This window comes from Rattus rattus, chromosome X (assembly GCF_011064425.1).
Source record: "Rattus rattus isolate New Zealand chromosome X, Rrattus_CSIRO_v1, whole genome shotgun sequence".
Classification (NCBI taxonomy): domain Eukaryota; kingdom Metazoa; phylum Chordata; class Mammalia; order Rodentia; family Muridae; genus Rattus; species Rattus rattus.
The window spans coordinates 3185269-3207639 of record NC_046172.1 but is presented as its reverse complement, the minus strand read 5'-3'; the positions used below and the strand labels follow the sequence as shown (position 1 = coordinate 3207639).

Below are 22371 nucleotides of genomic sequence, written 5' to 3'. Positions count from 1 at the left end.
ACCATTGACAAGTGTAGAACACAACATCCAGTTGTCTGGACCTGTCCCCTACAGGTGGGAGGGTGTAGGGTCATGCCTGACCTGTTTAGTATTGAAATTAGTAGGTTGGATAACAACTAACAACTCAGCAACCACACTCTGTGTGAAGGAAGCTCATAGTGAACAAAGACTTTTCTAGGCCTGAGGACCAAGAACAAAGGGGGAGCATAATGGCCCATGAACTCCTGCTGGCTGCCTCTGGCCCATATCTGAAACTATTTCTGAACTGCTGGCTTGGTTCCAGGGCCCAGCCTTAAGCTGGGAACTCTAGGAGACAGGTGTTTTTCAGTGGCACAGTAAACAATTGTACACATACCAGCTGAGCTGCCTAAAGAAGACAGAGAAGGCAAAGTCTAGTTTGCTGACCGCAAGCTAGTTTATCCCAAGGAGGTTTAAGCAGTGTTTTTTGTCAGCCTGCCTTTGGGAGTTCCTCCTCCACACCAGTACTGCCATTCCTTGAAGGCAGCTCCTAAAAGTATCCTGTGGAACATTTGCAGTCTTAAAAAGCCTGAGCCTTTAACCGGAGCCCGCCTGCCCACCCCTGGCTTTCAGAGCCTGCCTGTCTCAGAGAGCCAGCGGCCAGCCACTAGGCCCACCCAGACTGACTGCCCGTCTGGTGTCTCTCATCTCATTCTGTCGGCCAGGATTCCTACGAGGCCTCCCCGGGCTCCGAGACTCAGCGTAGGCGGCGGCGGCGGCACAGGCACAGTCCCACTGGCCCGCCAGGCTTCCCCAGAGACGGCGACTATCGGGACCAGGACTATCGGACCGAGCAAGGGGAGGAGGAGGAGGAGGAGGATGAGGAGGAGGAGGAGGAGGAGAAGGCCAGTAACATCGTCATGCTGAGGATGCTGCCACAGGCAGCCACTGAGGATGACGTACGTGCCCCCCCAATGGCCCTGGGCAGGTGGCAAAGCAGGAGTCCAGGCTGGGTCTCCTCCAGGGCCCTCAGCTTCTCTCCACCCATCCTTTGCCACCAACCACAGCACCTTTCCTCTCTTCTCCCCCACCAGCTCCTGTCCCCCAGCACTATCCATCCTCAAGGATGGTCCCATCAGTTCCTGGTCTGGAAGGGAGAAGGCAGCAGACAGGCTGGCTTGGCCCAGGGGCAGTAGCCGTGGGTGTCCGGTGCTGGTGGGTGTGAGAGAAGAACATCTCTCCTGCACATTCCATTGGCTTTCACCCTTTTTGTATATGTGAATGGAGGCCAGGCCCAGTGTCTGGTATTCTTCGTGGCAGAAACCTATGAGAGTGAGATCTTAGGGCCCATGGGCTTTTCTGAACTTCCATATTCCTCCCCTTTTGTCAGCAGTGACAGTCTGGCCACAGCTGCCCATAAGGTGGCTCTTTGATAGCTTCTCAAGCTGTTTGCCTTTGTGACATTCTCTGCCTTCCATCTTCCTCTCTTCCTCATTTCCTTCTCACGCAGATGTCTTATGGCAAGCTACATTCAAAATGCAAGAGTATTACTAAAGTTAAATTTTGACTATCCTCCCTGATCTTTGGTACCTCTCTCTACCCTCAGCACTAGTCAGTTCTCTACACAGTGCTTCCTTGGAAGCCTGGCAGCTGCCCATTTTCTAACAGTAGTAATCCCACCTAAGAAATGTGAGGGCTTTCAGGATTGGACTGATAGTTGACATTACCCAAGGTTTTATGGCAGGGTGGGCCACATGCCAAGCTGATTGAATCCTCAAAAAGGCTCTTTCTGGAAGGTATACATTGTAGTCAGTCCCACATAGCCCCAATCAGCAAAGTGACTTGCTTCATGTTCCAGCAAGTGGCAGAGTAGAGTTGGGGTCTAAACCTGGACTGCTGGATTCCAGAGTCCAAGTTCTTGATATTTTACAAGTCCTCCCTGATTATTTGCAATCTTGATAAGATTTGTGTATCTTGACTTTTCATCTTCCTACGTACTTATGTGCATAAGACTTAATTTCTTGGTTTTTTTTTTGTTTGTTTGTTTTTTTGTTTTTTTTTTTTTATTCCGGGTAGAGAGCAGATACCCAGAAGCACAGAGAGAGACTTTTACTGAAAAGTGTCTGGCATAAACTCCCATTCACCAAAGAGGTACTGCCAGCCTAGAGACTGCCTCACCTGGGCTCTTAAGTTGCCTCTCTAGTGTTCCTCAGGTTCATTAACTCAGGAAGCTGTCCAGATCAACCATTGTGCTATTTGTCTTTAAATTTCTCCTGACATGGCTGGAATGGCTCCGGCTCCTGTCCTTCCCTGTTTACTCTTTGTGCCATAGGTAGTAGCTTTTAGTACAAGTCACGGGGGAGGGAGCAGTTCCTCTGTGATGGGCAAGAATTGTATTCTAGCTTCTATGCTTCATGGCTGCTACTAAGCCTCTTGTCAGATCACCCTGCCCACCATTCCTGATTTGCTGCCTCACTTGCTCTCCTGTTGCCTTCGTGCCCTGGGGGTCATCTTGCTGCCATCTTTTATTCTGTACTGTGTTTTCTGTCTTTGTTTGACTCACTTTCTGCAAGTCTAGAACTGGAAGCGAGACTGAATACTAGTGTAGGCTGCAGTTGTTGTTACTGGGAAAGCTTTGAAAGAGGTAGAGGAAGTAGGTGTGTGGGTATGGCTGTGGATGTGTGTGGGTGTGTGTGCATGTGCGTGCATGCTCGAATGTGGGTGTGTGTTTCTTTCATGACCCCTTGGGGCTCAGAGGCCTTGAGCTGGCCTCACATACTCAGCCGCTTTCTTTGCTGAACCTATCCCGCTTCTGTATTTTCTGAACAGATCCGTGGCCAGCTGCAGTCCCATGGTGTCCAAGCACGAGAGGTCCGGCTGATGCTGAACAAATCCTCAGGTGAGCTTTCGTTCCCAGTGCCCTCCCCTTCTGATGGCCAGCCTGAGCCTCCAAATCTCCCTCTGCCTCTGCCTCCTGCCTCTGCCTCTGCCTCTCCCCCTCTCTCTCTTCCCTTCCTTCCCTTCCCTACTTTCCTCCTGCTACAGCTGGGAATGGGCAGCTTATGGGGGTGGGGGTACCTCTCATCTCTCTCATCCCCTACTCACAGCTCCAGCCAGCAGCCTCTACAGGTTGTTGTCCTGAAGGGGATGCAGCTCTGGGCTGAGCTGACTACTCCCCAGGAGCAAGGTCAGAGCCAGGCTCTGGAAAACCTCTTCTTTGGGACTTTTAAGTTTCTGAGGTGGTAACCCTTCCCAGGACATTCATTTCCTTCTCCTTCCTCTGCCCCTTGGTCTCCTCCCCTCTGACAACAACCTCTAACCAAAAGTAGGTCCGACATGAACCCACCCATATGTCCCAAGAAGGGGAGGGCAGGGATGGCTCTCATCAAAAGTGTATCCTAAGGAGCAGCCAGAACTTTCTGGCCTCACCTGTTCCCTCCCTCCCTCTTGCAGGCTGCTTGGAGCTGGCCTGGGGTTTTAGCAGGGTGGGGGGTGTTGTCTCTGCAGGACTACTGCCCAGGCTCCCCAAGGCTGGCACAGTGGGGCCTCACTCTGCCTGGGCTTCTCCTTCAATCTCAGTCTCTCTCTTTCCTCCTTCTACCTCCTCCATCTCTCCATCCTCCCTTGCCTGTTTCCCTATACTATTCCATCCTCCCATGCACCCTGTCGGTGATTCTTTTGGAGATCAAGCATGCCCCTCCAGACCCCCACATCTAAAACCTCCTTTCATGACTGTCTGAAAGAGTTACTTTCCTACAACCTTAAGCCTCAAGCCCTTTCTCAGCCCTGGCCAGGCCTGGAGTCTGTGTCAGTGACATGTAGGTCTTGCTCTGCTTTACTCTACTTGTATCACTCACAGAATCTGTGTTTCTTTCCCTAAGGAGGCATCCCAGGTATGGCCTCTCAGTGACTTTGGACATTTCTCCTAGGTACCTGCTGACTCTTACCTATAACATCCTCTTGGCCAGCTCCAGCCACCATCTGCCTATTTAGGAGAACCTTGATTGTCAGTGGCTATGGTCTCCCCACTGTGGCACTGAAGTGAATCCCTAGCGATTATCATCCCCTTCCCCTACACCAAGGTTAAGCCGAAATTGTGTTCCTAACCACCCCTAGTTTCCTATATGTTGGCTGGGAACCCCCAATAGCCTCATAGACCAGCTTAGCCTGGCTTCTCTTTTGCTCTTTTTATTAAACACCTGTTTCAAGACTCCTCCTGGCCTTGCTTTAGGCTTGTCCATGAGTTGTTTACTCTGGACTATATGGAGTCAAAGCAACCTCTTCTAGAGACAGATCTCTGCTTGTATCCCTTCCCTCTCAGTTCTCCATCTGTTACCCCAAGTTAACTAGACTGCCTGAGACCCATCTCATTACACACTTACACTGATCTGACTCATGCTTTCATTTTCTTCCCTCCCCTTTTCCCTCTTTCCTGCCCTTCCCCACCATCTACCTTGACTCCTGCCTTCCCTGTTCTTTCTCTCATCACTTTTTCTCTTCCTTTCTCCTCTTCCCCCTTTCCCTCTCTGCCCCTGGTCCTCTCCCCTCGGGTTCTGCCCCCGGGAACGCCGTGTGTCCAAAGCTGTTGACTAACCCACTGCGTCTGTATCTGAATGCTGTCTCCAGGTCAGAGCCGGGGCTTCGCCTTCGTCGAGTTTAGTCACTTGCAGGACGCTACACGATGGATGGAAGCCAATCAGGTTGCTTTGCCGCACTTGAACCCCCCCCCAAACAAATACTACTTTATAATCGAGCGCTCCCCATCGCCTGAATCTTATGGACACAGTTCCCTGCCCTGTGTCCCATACCCCTGCCCCTTTCTCCCCCTCCTGACCCCCACTATTTCCTCTTCCCATCTCTCACTACCCACTGGGCTTCCCATTTGGGGCCCAGTCTCAACACCGTCCCCTGGCCCCCTTCCTACTGCCAGGCACCAGCGCTCCCTCACCTCTCCTGGATGAGCTTTCAGAGAAAGAACTGCCAGGGGGTTCCTTTCCTAGCTTCCCACACCCCAGCAGGACCCTTTTGCTCCCGAGTCAGCAGAGCCAGAACTTGGTTATGCTCTCAGGACCACTGGAAGTCCTGTCACTGGGGGAACACAGATGTTGGCACATAAACTAGCAAGACTTGTTTTGCCAGTTCTCTCCTGCATGTGAATTTGGCCCTCTGAGTTCCATGCAGAGGGACAGCACTACTTTTGGTTGAAAGTTCCAGTCAAGTATGATAGTTTTATTGACACCCTGGGCTCAATTCACTGGCCCCTCCCATTCACAGCACCCTCCCCACCCACAGGAGGCTCCACCTCTACCTTCTCAATAATGAACTGTGCTCTGTCCAGCAGTAGAGGGAGCTGGCTTCTCTAGCCTGGCACTAGGTCCCAACTCAACTGCGTTGGGACCTTCTAAGACTCAAGAGTCTAACCTGGCTACCCAACCTTATCCTGTCACTGGTATAGAGCACTAGAGAGAAGTGTTAGGGGAGGAAGGGGCAGCCATGGTGAAGTGGAGGGTCCTGGCAGAGGCAGCCCTGTGGCCGGCTCTGTGGGTCGGGTCAATAGGCTAGTGCGGTAGGCCCAGGACCCGGCCAGCCTTGGGAAGGTGGCCTCATGGCGGGAAATCTCCGTCTATTAAATTGGCTTTCTTTTTCCCCTTCTCCAGCATTAGCGCTCGTGCGCTCTTTCTCTTTTTCTCTCCCTTCCTCTCTCTTCCCTGCCCATCTCCCCTTATTCCTAGTATAGCCTGTATAGTGCTGGCCCTGGGTATGGCCTGGCACTGTCAAGGGCCAACTTGGGGTGCATTCCCAACTCAACAGTCGTTGGTCAACCAAGTACTATGTGCCTGACTGACTGACTGACTGACTGTGTGTGTGTGTGTGTGTGTCTGTGCAATGTGTGTGTGTGTCACACATGTACACGCGATGCTTTCGTGGCAAACGCTGCATTTGTGCGTGCATTTGTGCATGTGCATCCATGTGTGTGTATGTATGTGTGTGCACTCATGTGCATATATGTGTATGTGTATGCACCTGCGTGTGTGCCTGTGAGTAAACAGCAAACAGCTGCGCCCTGAGAGCTGTGGCGCTTTCCTTCCCTCGCTCCCCCCATCCCTCCCTCCGTTCCTTCTTCCCTCCATCAGTTCTCCAAACTCCCTTCATTCCCTGTCCCTCATCCATCCAGCTGAAGGGCTCGCTCACTCTTTTCTCCTTTGCTGAAACGGTATGTGGGGCACTGCTACCTACGTCTTACTGTGTTCTGCTTTTTCCCACAGCATTCCCTCAACATCCTGGGCCAGAAGGTATCCATGCATTACAGCGACCCCAAGCCCAAGATCAATGAGGACTGGCTGTGTAATAAGGTACAGGGGTGGATGGGTAACCAGTGCTGGGGAGAAAGTCAGCTCCAGCAGCAGCAGCAGCAGCAGCTTATTCAGTCAGAGAAAGTGCAGTCTTGGAGACAGGCTATCTGACCTCAGTCAGTTAGGCTCTGTCCTCATCAAACACAGCCTTGCCTAAAGCTCCAATTGAATTGAAAGAAATAATAGCATAAGTGACAGCACAAGACACACACATTGTATAGGACATGGGCTTCAGAGCCATGGTGCTTGTAGACTGTCTCAGGTCTGCCTTGATGCTAATCAAGGTGCTTTTCCTATCCCTATATCACTTTTCTCATCCTAAGTGAGTAAGCACTAATTAGGTGTTGAGAGAATGAAATGTGGATGGGAAAGTAACACATAAAAAGCCTTCTGGCCTACATTCAAGTCTGTAAGTGGTTGCCGTTACCTTTGAAAAGAAGCAGAATGTTCTGAGGGTAACTCAAGCTTGATACAGAAGGTCCCTGCAGGTTGTCTGATCATCACCATATTCCCTAAAAATGAAACTAAGGCTCAGGTGGAACCATGCATGAGCTTTTAGCTCACAGGGCCACCTCCTGTTCCTTAGGTGGCCTTAGATCTGCCCTGAGGTCAGCATTGTGATTCTACAGCCCCATCTCCTGGGGCTATCTATAGTCTTTTTTTAAAGGATTTATTCATTTATTATATATAAGTACACTGAAGAGGGGATCAGATCTTTTTACAGATGGTTGTAAGCCACCATGTGCTTGCTGGGATTTGAACTCAGGACCTCTGGAAGAGCAGTTTGGTGCTCTTAACCACTGAGCCATCTCTCCAGCCCCTATCTATAGTCTGAGGAAAGCTGAAAGCTAGTGGAGGACCCTGTGTTCTCCCTGATGAGTCTGGTTAGTGGGAGAGTGGTATCTGTCATCTTTATAAAGGTGCTCAGCCTTTCTGGAGGGAGAAGGACAAAATGATACTGACACTTTATCTTTTTTCATATTTTCCTTGAAGCTGGTGTTTGCTTTGTGTTCTCCTTTTCGTTCTACATGTCTTTCAGTTACCAGATCCTGTCACTTCCATTTCAGAATAGTCACTTTCCTTTGCTGTTCTTAGAGTTCTTGCCAATTCCTAACCCTCCCATCTAGTTCCCACAGAGCCCTTTTGTTATGTTAGCCTCACCCCTCTTTCTCCACCCTTACTTGTAGCTCTGACTGTCCCTTACATTCTCTGCCTAAAATAACTAGTTTTTAGCATAAGTCTCTCCTTTAACTGTCACCAGCTTCTCTTGCCAGCCTTGGTTTTTCTCTCTCTACATGCCCCTCCCCACCACCACCACCCCCAGCTATAGAACGTCTCTTAGTCCCTCCGAGCAAGACTAAACCTCTGGATTTCCCAGCTCTAACCTCCCTGCTTCTATGAAGCCCAGCTCAATAAGCTGTGGCCTTTTCAACCCATTCTCTGCCCCTAACTCCTGTCAGTGCAGTTGAAGCAGACTGTCCTGAACATATGTTGTTGGGCCTGACACAGTAGTAGTGCTTAGTAACTGACTGGAACAGAGATAGAATGTCATGGAAGCTGAACAAGGTCTTTGGTAGCTGGAATGTCTAAGAAGAAAAAAGCTGAAAGTAGCAGAATTCAGCCTAGGCCTAGCAATAAGGAAGGAAATGAATCTGACTAAAAGAGGCTGGTTTTCCTTAGGAAACAGTGAAAGTTTCTGGTAGGTAAGCAGTCTCAGGAAGAAGGGACTGTGAGATAACATGCTGAGAGTTGATAGTCCCAAGAAGATAGATAGAGAAGGGAGGCAACTGCTATAGCATGTGAGAATTGCTGATTGCTGAAGAAGGAAGGTTGGTGCTGGGAACCAGTTGTCAGAGGTTTATAGGATCGAAGATAATAAAGTTCCAAAACTTGTGCCACTCCTGACCTTCAAAGTTCCCTTCCTCGAGATTATTATGTTGTTAACTCCCCCTGGCCTATGCCTCACAGTGTGGTGTCCAGAACTTCAAGCGCCGAGAGAAGTGCTTCAAATGCGGTGTGCCCAAATCAGGTGAGCCTACTACATGGGAGTGGCAAGAGGTATGAAGGCCAATGAGGGCTGGGGAGTATGACCAGCCGTGCATCCTCCACCTTTGTCATCAGCATATCTCCCACCATTCCTGACAGAAGCAGAGCAGAAGCTACCCCTTGGCACTCGACTGGATCAGCAGGCACTACCGTTGGGTGGGCGGGAGCTAAGCCAGGGCCTACTCCCACTGCCGCAGCCCTACCAGGCCCAGGGAGTGCTGACCTCGCAAACCTTGTCACAGGGCTCAGAGCCAAGCTCCGAGAATGCCAATGACAGTAAGTCAGTTGTTCTTTCCCCCTTCCTTTATACCCTAGGGCATCTGGTATGGGACCTCTGAGGCCAAAGAAATGGTAATGAACAGTGCTTGGTCCTTATTGAGGGAGAGTGTTTGTACCTGGTGTGGGGATAAATATATGCTAGAGAGAGAGCAGAGGGAGGAACTGTCCACACACTGATTTTAGGGCTATTTGAGAGGGTTCCTGTAGTTGAGAGACTGCTGACACCTGGGCTGACAAGCAGAGTTTATTCAAGAGGAAGAGTGAGAGGAAGCAAAGGGTACATGAGTACAGAAACAAGAGAACAGGAAGCAACAGGGATCTCTAAGTAGGCCTGAACAGACTATCAGAGGTGCTTCCTAACACTGGACCCTTTCCCACAGCCATTATTTTACGCAACCTGAACCCACACAGCACTATGGATTCCATCCTCGGGGCCCTAGCACCCTATGCGGTGCTGTCCTCTTCCAATGTGCGTGTTATCAAGGACAAGCAGACCCAGCTGAACCGAGGCTTCGCCTTCATCCAGCTCTCCACCATCGTGGTGAGGGCGGCACAGGGGGGGGACCGGGCAACCATGGTCCCGGCCCCCAGGGTAGGGAGGGGGGACCTTTACCTCACCCTCACCGCGGTCCCAGTCTGGAAATGGGGCAATGGAGCCGGGGGGCCTCCCCGGGCCTGACCCTTTGGTCCCTGCCACCTCTCCACCCATAGGAAGCAGCCCAGCTGCTACAGATCCTTCAGGCCCTACACCCTCCGCTCACCATCGATGGCAAGACCATCAACGTGGAGTTTGCCAAGGGCTCTAAGAGGTCAGAGCCCTACCTAAGCTCCCTCACAGCTCCCCCCATCTCCCTGCCTCCACCCCTCTTATACCTTGGGGGTCCCTGTTTCATAGTATCCCCTAGCCTCCACCCCCCCCCCGTGTACCTTGGGGTCCCTGTTTCATTTCCAGTTTCTACTGTCCTCCCCAGGGATATGGCCTCCAATGAAGGCAGTCGCATCAATGCTGCCTCTGTGGCCAGCACTGCCATTGCTGCTGCCCAGTGGGCAATCTCACAGGTACTTGGCCTCTGCCCTCATCACCCTGGCATCTAACTTTCTTAACCCTTCTGTATTCTTTCTGCAAACAACAAAGTAGACTTGTTAACAAACTGTTGTGCCCTGTTACAACAAGTGTTGTAGGCTTTCCTACCTTTACTCAGTTACTCCTGCCTTTCTAGATCCATCCCTACTCCATCCCTTCTGTCATTCCCAGTCACTTGTTAGACTTTTTTTCTTCTTTAAGATTTGTTTTTACTTTATTTTTATGTGTATGAGTGTTTTGCCTGTACCTATGCATGTGCACCATGTGTATGTGCAGTGCCTGCAGAAGTCAAAAGAGGGTGTCTGATCCCTTCAACCTAGATTTTTGAATGCTTGGAATAACCATATAGGTGCTGGGAACTGAACCTGTCTTCTGAGTCCTCTCTCCATCCCTGTCTCCCGCACTTTTCTTGCTAGCATTCCCTGGGTTGGTTGTCTATGCTGTTGGGGAGTACTTTTTTTAATTGTTCTCAGTTGGTCTAATATGTTGCATATTCTTTGAGTGTGTGTGTGATTCATCGTTTAAGTATATGTGCCATGAATAAAAAGGAATTTATAAATATCTAAAAAGTACTTTGGGAGCCAGATAGAATGATAAACACCTGTAATCCCAGTCCTTATGAGGTAGAGGCAGGAGGATTGCCACAAGTCCCAGGCCAGCATGGGCTACATAGGTGTGGGGGGTAAAAAAGGAAAACAAAAGGAAGAGATTAAGAGTGTCTTGCTTGGTATGAGGAGTAAATAACACATGTACCTTATCAGTGTCAGTCTAGTGTGCATTTGGACATGTAGCCTTTTCCTGTCTCTTTTCTTGTGACTGTTCTCTTATGACCAGGACCCCTTGATTTTTACTTAAGACTACATGCTTTTCTGTCAAGTAGAAATCCTAGCTCCACATGTAGGGACAGGTGCTTTTAGCAGATTTCTTTATTTATGTCCCCTCCTGATCTAATGATCTCTCATCTGCCCCTCAGGCCTCCCAGGGTGGGGAGAGTACCTGGGCTGCCCCCGAGGAGCCACCAGTTGACTACAGCTACTACCAACAGGATGAGGGCTATGGCAGCAGCCAGGGAACAGATTCCCTCTATGCCCATGGCTACCTTAAGAATACCAAGGGCCCTGGCATGACTGGGACCAAAGGGGACACATCTGGAGCAGGTGAGCCTCATCCTCTCTTGCTGAGCCTAATTGTGGGGCCTAGAGGCCATATGCTCTGACATTCATGGGCATTCATTCTCCTTGGTTTTCTTTTCAGGTCCTGAGACCTCCCTTGAGGGTGGGACAGACTCTGTGTCACTGCAGGCTTTCTCTCGAGCCCAGCCTGGTGCTGCCCCTGGACTCTATCAGCAATCAGCTGAGGGGAGCAGTGGCCAGGGCACTGCTACCAACAGCCAGGTGAGAATGGCATTGGTACTCTGGGGAGGCTGGTAGGCTGGCAAGGTGCATCCTGAGTGGGCAGGGTGGTATTAACAGACACTGAGTCCTGTTCCCTTATGTGACCCATGAGTAGTCATATACCATCATGTCACCTGCTGTGCTCAAGTCTGAGCTCCAGAGCCCTACTCATCCCAGCTCTGCCTTACCACCGGCCACCAGTCCCACTGCCCCAGAGTCCTACAGCCAGTACCGTGAGTATCCATAGCCTGTGGGTAAGGGTATGGACTTCTCTAAACAGAGAGGAATTCCACAACCTTGCCTTTGCTCCCCACAGCTGTTCCTGATGTCTCTACTTACCAATATGATGAGACATCTGGCTACTACTATGACCCCCAGACTGGTCTATACTATGATCCCAACTCCCAGGTAAGTGATAGGGTAGCTTAGGGAAAACTGGAGTGTGGCTTTGTGGCAGCTACCTCTACACATACTTCCTCACATCCCCTCTTCCCATTCTCTCCCTCAGTATTACTACAATGCTCAGAGTCAGCAGTACCTATACTGGGATGGGGAGCGGCGGACCTACATACCTGCCTTGGAGCAGTCTGCTGATGGACATAAGGACACAGGGGCATCATCAAAGGAGGGAAAAGAGAAAAAAGAGAAGCATAAGACGAAGACGGCCCAACAGGTGACCTTCCAGCCGTCATCTGGTTGTTTGGAGTCTATGTTCTGTCACTTCTTACTCTCACCTGCTTTAGAAAGAAGGGTGGTGGGTAGGTATGGACAGGGATAGTAACTGTTTCAGATAGACAGTACTCCTGAGCTAGATCTCTTTTGGGGGTACTATAGCAGGACCATCTGAGTGAACTCTGACAGCGTTTCTCTATCCTGCAAAGGAACCTTCATGCTGGTGGTAGATGTGTATTGATCCCACAGAAATTCTCATAGCCTATAAGGAGTTGAGTAGGAGAAGAAACACTGCAGGGTTTTCTAGTAGAGAAAAATTAGAAGGAACCTCAGTCTCTGTGGAGAAAAGGTATGGCATTGAAGCAAACAATAAATATTCTCTCCAACTGATTCTCAAAATGTTTCATGCCCCAGGAAAACCACAAAACATTAATGTGACATGATGTCACATGCCTTAATTAGGTTTCTGTTGCTATGACAATCACTGACCAAAAAAAGCAGTATGGGTATGAAAGTGTTGATTCCATCATAAAGGGAAGTCAAGGGAGGTACAGATTTGAAGCTACAGAGCAGGAAGGGCTCTTGCTGCAGGGGCCATGGGTGAGAAAGTAGAGAGCCAAGCTTGAGGAATTCTGGAAACTGTAACCTCAACCCTTAACCCCTAGATTGCCAAGGACATGGAGCGGTGGGCCCGCAGTCTCAACAAGCAAAAAGAAAACTTCAAAAACAGCTTCCAGCCTATTAGTGCGCTACGAGATGATGAAAGGCGGGAATCAGCCACTGCAGATGCAGGCTATGCCATCCTTGAGAAGAAGGTATATTGTAACTATCCATCTGTACCCCACCTTTAATCTTACCATTCTTTAGGGTTCTCTGTGCAGCTTTGAATTTCTGTTTCTTCTGCCTCAGGGAGCACTAGCTGAAAGACAGCACACCAGCATGGATCTCCCAAAGTTGGCCAGTGATGACCGCCCTGTAAGTTTTAGGACAAAAGGGGTAGGGGTCCCTGATCTTAGCAGGTGTGACTGACTGCCCACCCTTACCCTCTACAGAGCCCACCTCGAGGGCTGGTGGCAGCCTATAGTGGAGAGAGTGACAGTGAGGAGGAGCAGGAACGAGGGGGTCCTGAGCGGGAAGAAAAGCTCACAGACTGGCAGAAGCTAGCCTGTCTGCTCTGCCGCCGCCAGTTTCCCAGCAAGGAGGCGCTCATCCGGCACCAGCAGCTCTCTGGACTCCACAAGGTGATTGAGGAGAGAGTTGGTAGGATAGCCTGTGTCTAGCTCAGCCGAGCCTAGTTGCTTTACTCTATCCTGTCCCCCTTTACAGCAAAACCTTGAGATTCATCGACTGGCCCACTTGTCAGAAAATGAATTGGAAGCACTAGAAAAGAATGACATGGAGGTAAGTGTGACCCACTCATTGGCTCCATCTTGTCTGTCCCCTCCAGGTTCCTGTTCCTTCAGCCAGTGGGACTTGAAAGTTCCTTAGCCAGGTATAACCTGGCAACCATGTGTTATCTCTATTGCTGTGAGGCTTCTTCCTAGTTCCTGTTCCATCATGTCCTGATCCTCAGGATCAAGGACTAGGCTAGACAAAGAGACTTGCATGGCCCCTTACCCCATCCATACTTGTGTTTGCTGAAAATAACAGCCAATTCCAACATCTTCACATGCGTAAATTTGTAGCAAATGAAGTATCGAGACCGTGCAGCTGAACGCAGAGAGAAGTATGGTATCCCTGAGCCACCAGAGCCCAAGCGGAGGAAACGGTGGCATATCTACAGCCTCTGTGTGAGTGCAGGGCCAGGTACCAGGTAAGGTGGGGTTGCTGCTGGCAGACCACTAACACTATATGCTGTTCCCTGCAGGGACTTTGAACAGCCCACTCGGGATGGATTAGGCAGTGACAACATTGGTAGTCGAATGCTCCAGGCCATGGGCTGGAAAGAAGGCAGTGGTCTGGGCCGCAAGAAGCAGGGCATTGTGACACCCATTGAGGTGAGTCTCTATGAGCCCTTCTCATCCCCAACAACTTCCAGTGCACCTCTACCAGCCTGACAAAACCTGCTTCCCTTACACAGGCCCAAACACGTGTTCGAGGTTCTGGCCTGGGTGCCCGGGGCAGTTCCTATGGGGTCACCTCAACAGAATCCTACAAGGAGACACTGCACAAGACAATGGTGACCCGCTTCAATGAAGCCCAGTGAACAACTTTGAAAGCAGTTTCTACAGACAAGGGGTATTCATCCAGGGACAGAGAAGATGAGGTCTGGAATGGTCTGAGGAAGGCTCTTCTATCTACCAGCCTGCTCCCCAACCAGAGAGGCCCTCACCAAATTAGACTTGGAGTTGCTGACTTTTTGCTGGGAAATTGGGCTCAAATCATGTTTCTTTTGTAATAAAATCTAAAAAGCCTGCATCTTCCATTACTACTTTCTCATGTTTTTTCCACAGGCACAGAGTGCATAAACAGCTATTAGGCTAGGCTGGATGGCAGTGGTGACTATAAATACCTGTCAAATATCTAGCCAGCAACCCCAGCTGGCAAGGTTCTTGTTATGGGCCATCCCTTGTCAGAGAGCTGAAGTTGGTTCAGAACCTGCATTGGGAATCTGCAGTCCTCTGGCCTCACTTAACCCTTACCTGCTCTTAGCCTATGGTGCCTAAATTCGGCTTTGCCATTCTGGGCTGGAGACATTTCAGGCATCTCTATGTAAAACACAGTAGGTTATTAAGTCCTGGTTGTCCTTATACCCTCAACATGTTGATGACCCCAAAGGGATACAGTAATCTTTGCCTGTTTAATCCCCAGCCCAAGGATGTCTTCATGAGCATCATTCAAGTTCACTTTTGTTCTCTTCGTCCACAACTGTAAACATAGTGCCTCACTCTCTATGGCCTACAACCTGTGATTCCCAGGTTATGTTTCTGCCGTTGGCAGAGGCTCTGAATGTAGTGGGACAGGAAACTTGCATTGCCTTCTAAACCCCAGTGAGCGGAGCTGCAAGCTAGGAGTGTAGGCCTACTATTTCCTTCCTAACCTAGAATCCCTAACCTATTAAGATCCCCCAGGGAACCCACACACCTCAAAGGCTATAGGGTAAAACAGTATGGCAAACTAACTTCATATGAAGTTAAATATGCATGTGCCCTGTGATCCAGCAATTATATTCTATATCTAGCCAACACAAATGAAAATACATTGACAAAAGGTTTATATACACATTTCTACCAGTTATATTTGTAATAGTCCCAACTAGTCCAAGACTCCAATAAAACAAACAAGCTTGATGTTTCGTAGAATGAAGTATAGCAAAAAGGAAAAAAATACTGGTAGTCAAGTATCAACAAATGAACCTCACCAGTACCACTAGGTGAAAAGTCAGGCACAAAGGAACATATATTCGATGACTCCATATTAATGTGAAACTCAAAACAATTTGGTGACAGTAGCTGCCAGAACAGGGTTGAGACAGAGATGGCATTTATTGTATTATACATAGACTATAGAGCAAGTTAGGAAAAGACTACCAAAGTAAAAAGGAAAAGAAAAAAATGTCCCTTATTGACAAAAAGTTGGTTTCAGTATATTATTGCTCCCTAACACCTGAGCCAAAATGCCAGGATTTCCACCTGAAGTTTTTTTTTTTTGAGACAGGTCTCACAACCAGACTGGCTTTAGATTGGATATGTAAACAAGGATGGGTTTGAATTGGTCCTTCTGCTTCTACCTCTTTTTTAAAAAGATTTATTTTAATTATATGAGTACACTAGCTTTTTAGACACACCAGAAGAGGACATCAGATCCCATTACAGATGGTTGCTGGAAATTGAACTCAGAACCATCTCTCCAGCCTCCTGCTTCTACCTCTTAGGTGCTGAGATTACAGACATGGTACTATGATCAGCTGAAGTTCCTTATACAAAAATGGTAAGAGTATGGGGTTGGAGAGATGGCTCAGCAGTTAAGACTGCTCTCCCAAAGGTTCTGAGTTCAATTCCCAGCAACCACATAGAAGCTCACAACCATCTGTGATGAGATCTGATGCCCTCTTCTGGTATGTCTGAAGATGACTACAGTGTACTTAATATAATTAAAATTTAGTCTTTTAAAAATGGTAAGAGTATTTGTATAGAACCTGTATATACTTAAAATTACTATAGATGGTTTGTAGTATCTGATATAATACATATATGTTCTGTAAGTAGCTAAACAATTTTAATTAGAGAATGAAGAAGGAAAAGTTTGTCAAATGTAATTTCTCCCCTAGTTCTTTTATTCGCTTATTGTCTGGTACTGGGGACAACCCAGTGCTGTCTTTGATACTGCCAGCTGTCTCCTGAATATTTTCTGTCATGGTTGAATCTGTGCATGAACTCATGAATATGGAGCACTAAATGTGAGCCTCCATGAAGGTGCTAAGAACCAAGCTTCAGTTCTTTCAGAGCAACCAGTGCTCTTAACTACAGAGCTATCTCTCCAGTCCCCAAAATGTACTTAGTACCGAGGAAAAAATAGTAACTGTACAGGATAGAAACCTGACAGGTACCATCTTTATGGTATATTAGAATTCTGTTTTCCAAAAAGATTGGGTAGGAAAGACACAGCATCATCTGATTGAGTTCCCTATCCAAGTCAGATGACGTTAGACAAACCCAAACAGGAGTGAGCTACAAAAAGGCCTATAATCTTCAAAAGCATCAAGGCCAGGAACATCAAAGACAATCTGAGCATTCTAGCAGTCCCTCCCTTGTGAGGTCTGCCCAGGCTTCCCCATGTAAAATTCTTGAACCTCCCCTCTGTTCCATTGTGCTACTTTTCACAACTCATGTAGTCATATAAAGTCTTATGTTTCCATATTTGTTGTTCTATTATTGCTTGAATTGTAACAAAAGCACCATGATGTAAGAGACTTTTGTCTGTCTTGCTTCTTACTCTGTTGCCACTGCTGAGAACAGGGTTTAACATGTCAGACCTTAGAGGCAGGAGGAAATGCACACATCTCAACTTTCTGAATCCCTCTCATTCTCAGAAATCTGTTATTTTGTGTCAATGGTGTTTGAGGTTGAACCCATGCTATATAAGTGTTCTTACCACTGATCTATAATACCCACCCCTAGAACACCATTTTGAACAAGGCTTTAGTTGAACATGGTAGCATACACCTCTAGTCCCAGCCACTGGGGCAGTGGATGAGGGAAAGTTGGGATGGGCCAGAGGCTTACTTGAGCCCAAAAGTATGAGGCTAGCCTGAGCATTGGAGGATGACGAAGACTACATTGGGAGAAGCAAAGAGGCAGGGAAGAAAAGTTCTGGTTGATATATTAAAGGTTCTTAGGGTTCCAGAAAGAAAAAAGTCTCGATGAGGCTATGAAGATACAGACACATTACTAGAGGGGGTCAAAATGGCACGGTATTCTTACCTCCCAATCCTCCTGCACACTTTTCCAATTTCAGTTTGTCTTGAGTTGTCTCTTATAACCAATGCCCTTGCTTTTTTGTTGTTGTTGTTTTGGTTTTGTTGTTTCAAAAAAGATATTTCCTCTGTATAGCCCCAACTGTCCTGGAACTCATTCTGTAGATCAGGCTCAAACTCAGATCTGTCTTCCTCTGCCTCCTGGGTGCTGGAAATAAAGGTGTATGCCACCACCTCCTGGCTTCCACTTGCTTTTGTGAAGTCTAAATTCTGCTTCAATTACTGTATATGCAATATGGCTGTATATACAACATACACTATATCCTCAATGCATCTCCACCGGCAAAACTGAAGACAAAAACCCAGTCACTCGCATGGTTTCAATTGCCAGATCTTCTGGTCTTCAAATTCACATCCTGTGTAGACTTCATTTCAACCTTTATGATTTTTCTTCTGTTTTATTTTTTAATTGGATATCATGCAATCCAGGATAGCCTATAACTTCCTTTGTCATGGAGAATGGCCTGAATTCCTGATCTTCCTGTCTGTGCCTCCCAAATATTGAAATTGTATGCATTTACCTGGCTGTTTTTGAGTCTCACAGTAAATAGCTCAGACTGAAACATAATGGTGTAGCTGGCCTCAGACTCTCCAGCAATCCTCCTGCCATAGCCTCCAGAATCCTGGTAGTACAAGTCTGAACCACCAAGCTTGGTCTCAACTCTTCTCTAAAGCAACATCTCTCCTTGGATGTCTAACAGACATCTTGAGTGTGATACAGGCAAAACCAAACTCTTGGTCTTGCTCCCTGTGCCTGTGGATGACAATTTTATCCTTCCAGTCACACAGGCCAGAAACCTGGTGGGTCATCAGTGTCTTTATTTTTAATATCCCAAATCTGACTAAATTTAGCCTGTGGTTAAGAGCACTGACTGCTCTACCAGAGGACCTGAGTTCAAATCCCAGCAACCACATGGTGGCTCACAACCATCTGTAATGGGATCTGATGCCCTCTTCTGGTGTCTGAAGACAGCTACAGTGTACTTATAATAAATAAATAAATAAATAAATAAATAAATAAATAAATAAATAAATAAATAAATAAATAAATAAATCTTTTAAAGAAGTTTGAAATCAGTCCAGAATTGGATCCCTCCTCTCTGCTTCCATTTTATTGACTTGGGCTGCTCTTCTAGCATTAATTCTTAGATTCTTGACAGTTCACTTCCAGTGGTTTTCCTTCACTACTTCCTGTTGTAAATGTTCTTTCCACATCCCCAGACTGTTTTGTGAGTTGGGGTTGGGTGTGATTGAGTTGGTAGAGTGTTTTCCTAGCTTGTGTAAAGCCCTGGGTTCTCTCCTTAATGCTGCAATAAATAAAATTTTTTTATTACGTGGTTCCTACTATAACTGGGTATGGTGGGTCATGCCTATAACCACAGAATTGGGGGGGGGTTAGGCAGGAAGATTACTGAACATTCTAGGTCTGCTCTGGCTATTTAAGGGTGTTCCAGGCCAGCCTGACCTACAGTAAAATGCTGTTCCAAAAGCTAAAATCCTATTACGTATCTTATGATATGTGTGTTGTGTGTGTATATGTGCAAGTGTGCAGACCTGTGTATGCATGTATGGAGGCTAGTTGGCATTAGGTATCTTTCTGTCACTCTCCATCTTATTTTAAATTACTACTACTACTACTACTACTACTACTACTACTACTACTACTACTACTACTGTGCGTGTCACATGTGAAGGTCAGCAGACAATTCTTGAATTGGAATTGGTTCTCTCATTTCAATGTTATGTGGATTCCAAGGATCAAACACTCATCGGGTTTGTACGCCAAGCATAGCACCTTTACCTGCTGAGCCATCTCACCTACCTCACGTTATTATTTTATTCTTTAAAACAAGTAGTTACATCGTTTCCACCTCTCTCCATTCTCCAATTTATCCCATGACATATACATATGCATGGGAGTTAATTTAGTGTTACTCATAAGGCTGATCACTTGGATAACCTGTCAAGGGGGATGGCCCAGAAGAAAATTGATTCTCCTCTTAGCAGTCACTGATTGTCTGTAGCTCTTCATCTAGGGCTGGGGACTTGTGAAATCCCCACCTCCATTCACATTGCCATCTGAACTGGTATTGTCATTATGTACACCTTGTTTAGGCAACCATATTGGGATTTCATGGAGGCAACTTCCCTGTCCTATATAGAAGATACTATCTAGCAGCAGGCTTCCTGGTCTTCTGCCTCTTGTAATCTTTCTACCCCCTTTCCCTGATTTTTTCCTTAGGTGTATGAGTTTAGTTACAGATGTATCAATTGAGTATGAGCATCCAATAGTCATATCTCTGAATTTTGACCCGTTGTGGATCTTTATAATAGTCTCTGTTAGGGGACCCATCCCATATACAGATACCAAACCCAGACAATACTGTGGATGCCAAGAAGTGCATGCTGACAGGAGCCTGATATATCTGTTTCCTGAGAGTCTCTGCCAATGCCTGACAAATACAGAAGTGAATGCTCACAGCCAACCATCGAACTGAGAATGGGGTCCCCAATGGAGGAATTAAAGAAAGGACTGAAGGAACTGAAGTGGTTTGCAATCTCATAGGAAGAACAACAATATCAACCAACCAGACCCGCCAGAGCTTCCAGGCACTGAACCACCATCCCAAGAGAAACGGGGATGCACCTATTGCTCCAGCTGCATATGTAGCAGAGGATGGCCTTGTCTGGCATCAATAGGAGGAGAGGCCCTTGGTCCTGTGAAGGCTGGATCCCCCAGTATAGGGAAATGTCAGGGTGGGGAGGTGGGAAGGAATGGGTGGGTAAGTGAGGGAGCACCCTCATAGAAGCAGGGGAGGGGGTGGGATAGTGGGTTTCTGGAGGGGAAACCAGGAAAGGGAATAACATTTAAAATGTAAATAAAAATATCCAATAAAAGAAAAAAATAGTCTCTGTTGCAAAAAAAAAAAAAAAAGGGTGTGTGTGTGTGATAGCTACACTTAACCTGGATATAAAGATAAGTGTGTGGAATACAGAAACTATAGTGACACCAGAAAAATGACAGTAGTAGGTTCTCTTCTCTCTAGCCACAGATAGTGGCTGGTTTACAGTACTAGGTATGAATTTCCTCACACAGATTAGACAGCTAGCTATTAGTTTAGTTAGCCCCAAGATATAAGTGCCACTACTGTACCCTTGTAGTTATCTTACTAGGTTGGTCATTATAGTTCATAGGCTTTTCAGCTAAGTAGGACTATTCATTTTTTTTTCCTTATTAAATTGCATAGCACCTACAGATAGTGTGAGAACTAGTCCTCAGGGAGGAAACTTCTAGGTCAGTCATTCTCAATCTGTGGGTTGAACTCCTTTGGGGATTGAATGACCCTTTCACAAGGGTTTTATAGCAGATATCATGCATATCCAATATTCATATTACAATTTGTAACAGTAGTAAAATTAAAGTTACGAAGTAGCAATGAAATACTTTTATGGTCAGGGGGTCACCATAACCTGAGCAATTGTATCAAAGGGTTGCAGCAGTAGGAAGGCTGAGAACCACTGGTCTAGGTCAATTTCAATCTAGTTCCTCCAAGTCCTGCATCTGAAGTATGTGGTATCTTCAGCATTAGGTCTTACTTTTAAGTTCCCAAAGGGCAATGGCAATGGCTTTCATTTGGGGGATTCTCTTGGACAATCCCCCTCCTCCCGACCAAGCAATAAAAGGGAAGTTTCATTGTCTGGTGCTGGGGTTTTTTGGTAGTCTATGGCTCTGGGGCAGAGGGGATATCATCACTCTGTGTGGCTTACCTCCATTACAATATGTAAAGGTATGTATTACATATATGTACATATCACACACATGTGAGTGTGTGTATGTGCTAAGTAAGCTTATAAAATAGTGTATTTCCCTATGGTTTTTTCAAACACCCTTAGTATTATTTATCTTTGCTTCTGTATTACCCTCCTTCCCACACACATACCTGATTTTTTAGACAAATTGCTTCTTCCTAAACCTGCAACTACCCATTAGCTAAGCTGGCTGGCCAATGAGCTTCAAGTATCCTCCCGTTTCACCTCCCAATATTGCAATTTACAGGCCCAATGTTGTATGCATGCTCAGGTTCTGATCAAACCTGGTTTATAAGAACCTGGTTGATGGGTTGGGATTTAAGCTCAGTGGTAGGCTTGCTTTTGCCTAGCAAGCACAAGGCCCTGGGTTGGTCCCCAGCTCGGAAAAAAAAAAAAAAAAAAAGAACCTGGTTGATCTGTCCCCCAAACCTCATCAAATGCCCTCCTTCTTCCTCTCAACTCTACAAACCATTGTGTTCTTTTCATATATGCCTTTTTCTTAAGACTTTTTGCTCCAATATTCTCTCTACACAACACCTTTCTTCTGTTCATATGCAAGAGATGAATAAGGGGAAAATATCTTTGGAAAGAATGTTCTTGACTACTGCAAGGATGGAATCTTTCTTGTGTTCCCAGAATTCTGTATTAAGTAGGTGTTCAAGAAATCTTTAGGGGGTTGGGGATTTAGCTCAGTGGTAGCGGCTTGCCTAGGAAGCGAAGGCCCTGGGTTGGTTCCCAGCTCCAAAAAAAAAAAAAAAAAAAAAAAAAAAAAAAAAGAAATCTTTCGGCCTGGAGAGATGGCTCAGTGGTTAAGAGCATTGACTGCACTTCAGAGGTCCTGAACTCAGTTCCCAGCACCCACCTGGTGAATCACAACCATCTGTAATGGGATCTGGCACCCTCTTCTGCTGTGTCTGAAGACACTGACACTGTTTTCACATATATAAAATGAGTGAATCTTTAAAAAAAATCTTTCAGATGAGGAAATGTGAAGGTCATTGGCAATATTTGAAATACCGAATCTGAGGTGATAGAAGCATTTTACGTTAAATACCTATGCTTACACATCACCACTGTGCAAAACTGCAACCTATCCTAACAAATTCATTTTATTATGATCTATTTTTCTCCATAGCATTTAGCAACTATATGTACAATGCTGTATGAACAGAAAGTATATTTGTCTATTCCCAAAAATTAAAATGAAACTGAAAATTTCCTGTTATCCAGCATTTTGTTTCACATTACTACTACTACTACTACTACTACTACTACTACTACTACTACTACTACTACTAC

At 46.7% G+C, this 22371-nt stretch overlaps 1 protein-coding gene across 1 annotated transcript in view; it reads left to right on the top strand.

Moving 5' to 3' along the window:
• Rbm10 (RNA binding motif protein 10) overlaps positions 1-14209 on the top strand; it is a 32188-nt gene extending 17979 nt beyond the window's left edge. Inside the window, 22 exon segments of the mRNA XM_032889588.1 lie at positions 684-917; positions 2788-2857; positions 4585-4658; positions 6225-6311; positions 8280-8340; positions 8457-8633; positions 9017-9177; positions 9348-9445; positions 9608-9695; positions 10694-10877; positions 10975-11114; positions 11230-11347; positions 11431-11522; positions 11623-11787; positions 12452-12601; positions 12696-12761; positions 12839-13027; positions 13113-13187; positions 13472-13551; positions 13553-13576; positions 13654-13783; positions 13867-14209. Of these exon segments, the coding sequence (XP_032745479.1) occupies positions 684-917; positions 2788-2857; positions 4585-4658; positions 6225-6311; positions 8280-8340; positions 8457-8633; positions 9017-9177; positions 9348-9445; positions 9608-9695; positions 10694-10877; positions 10975-11114; positions 11230-11347; positions 11431-11522; positions 11623-11787; positions 12452-12601; positions 12696-12761; positions 12839-13027; positions 13113-13187; positions 13472-13551; positions 13553-13576; positions 13654-13783; positions 13867-13992 (2589 nt within the window). The 3' untranslated portion in view covers positions 13993-14209.
• Positions 14210-22371: the final 8162 nt, after the last annotated feature.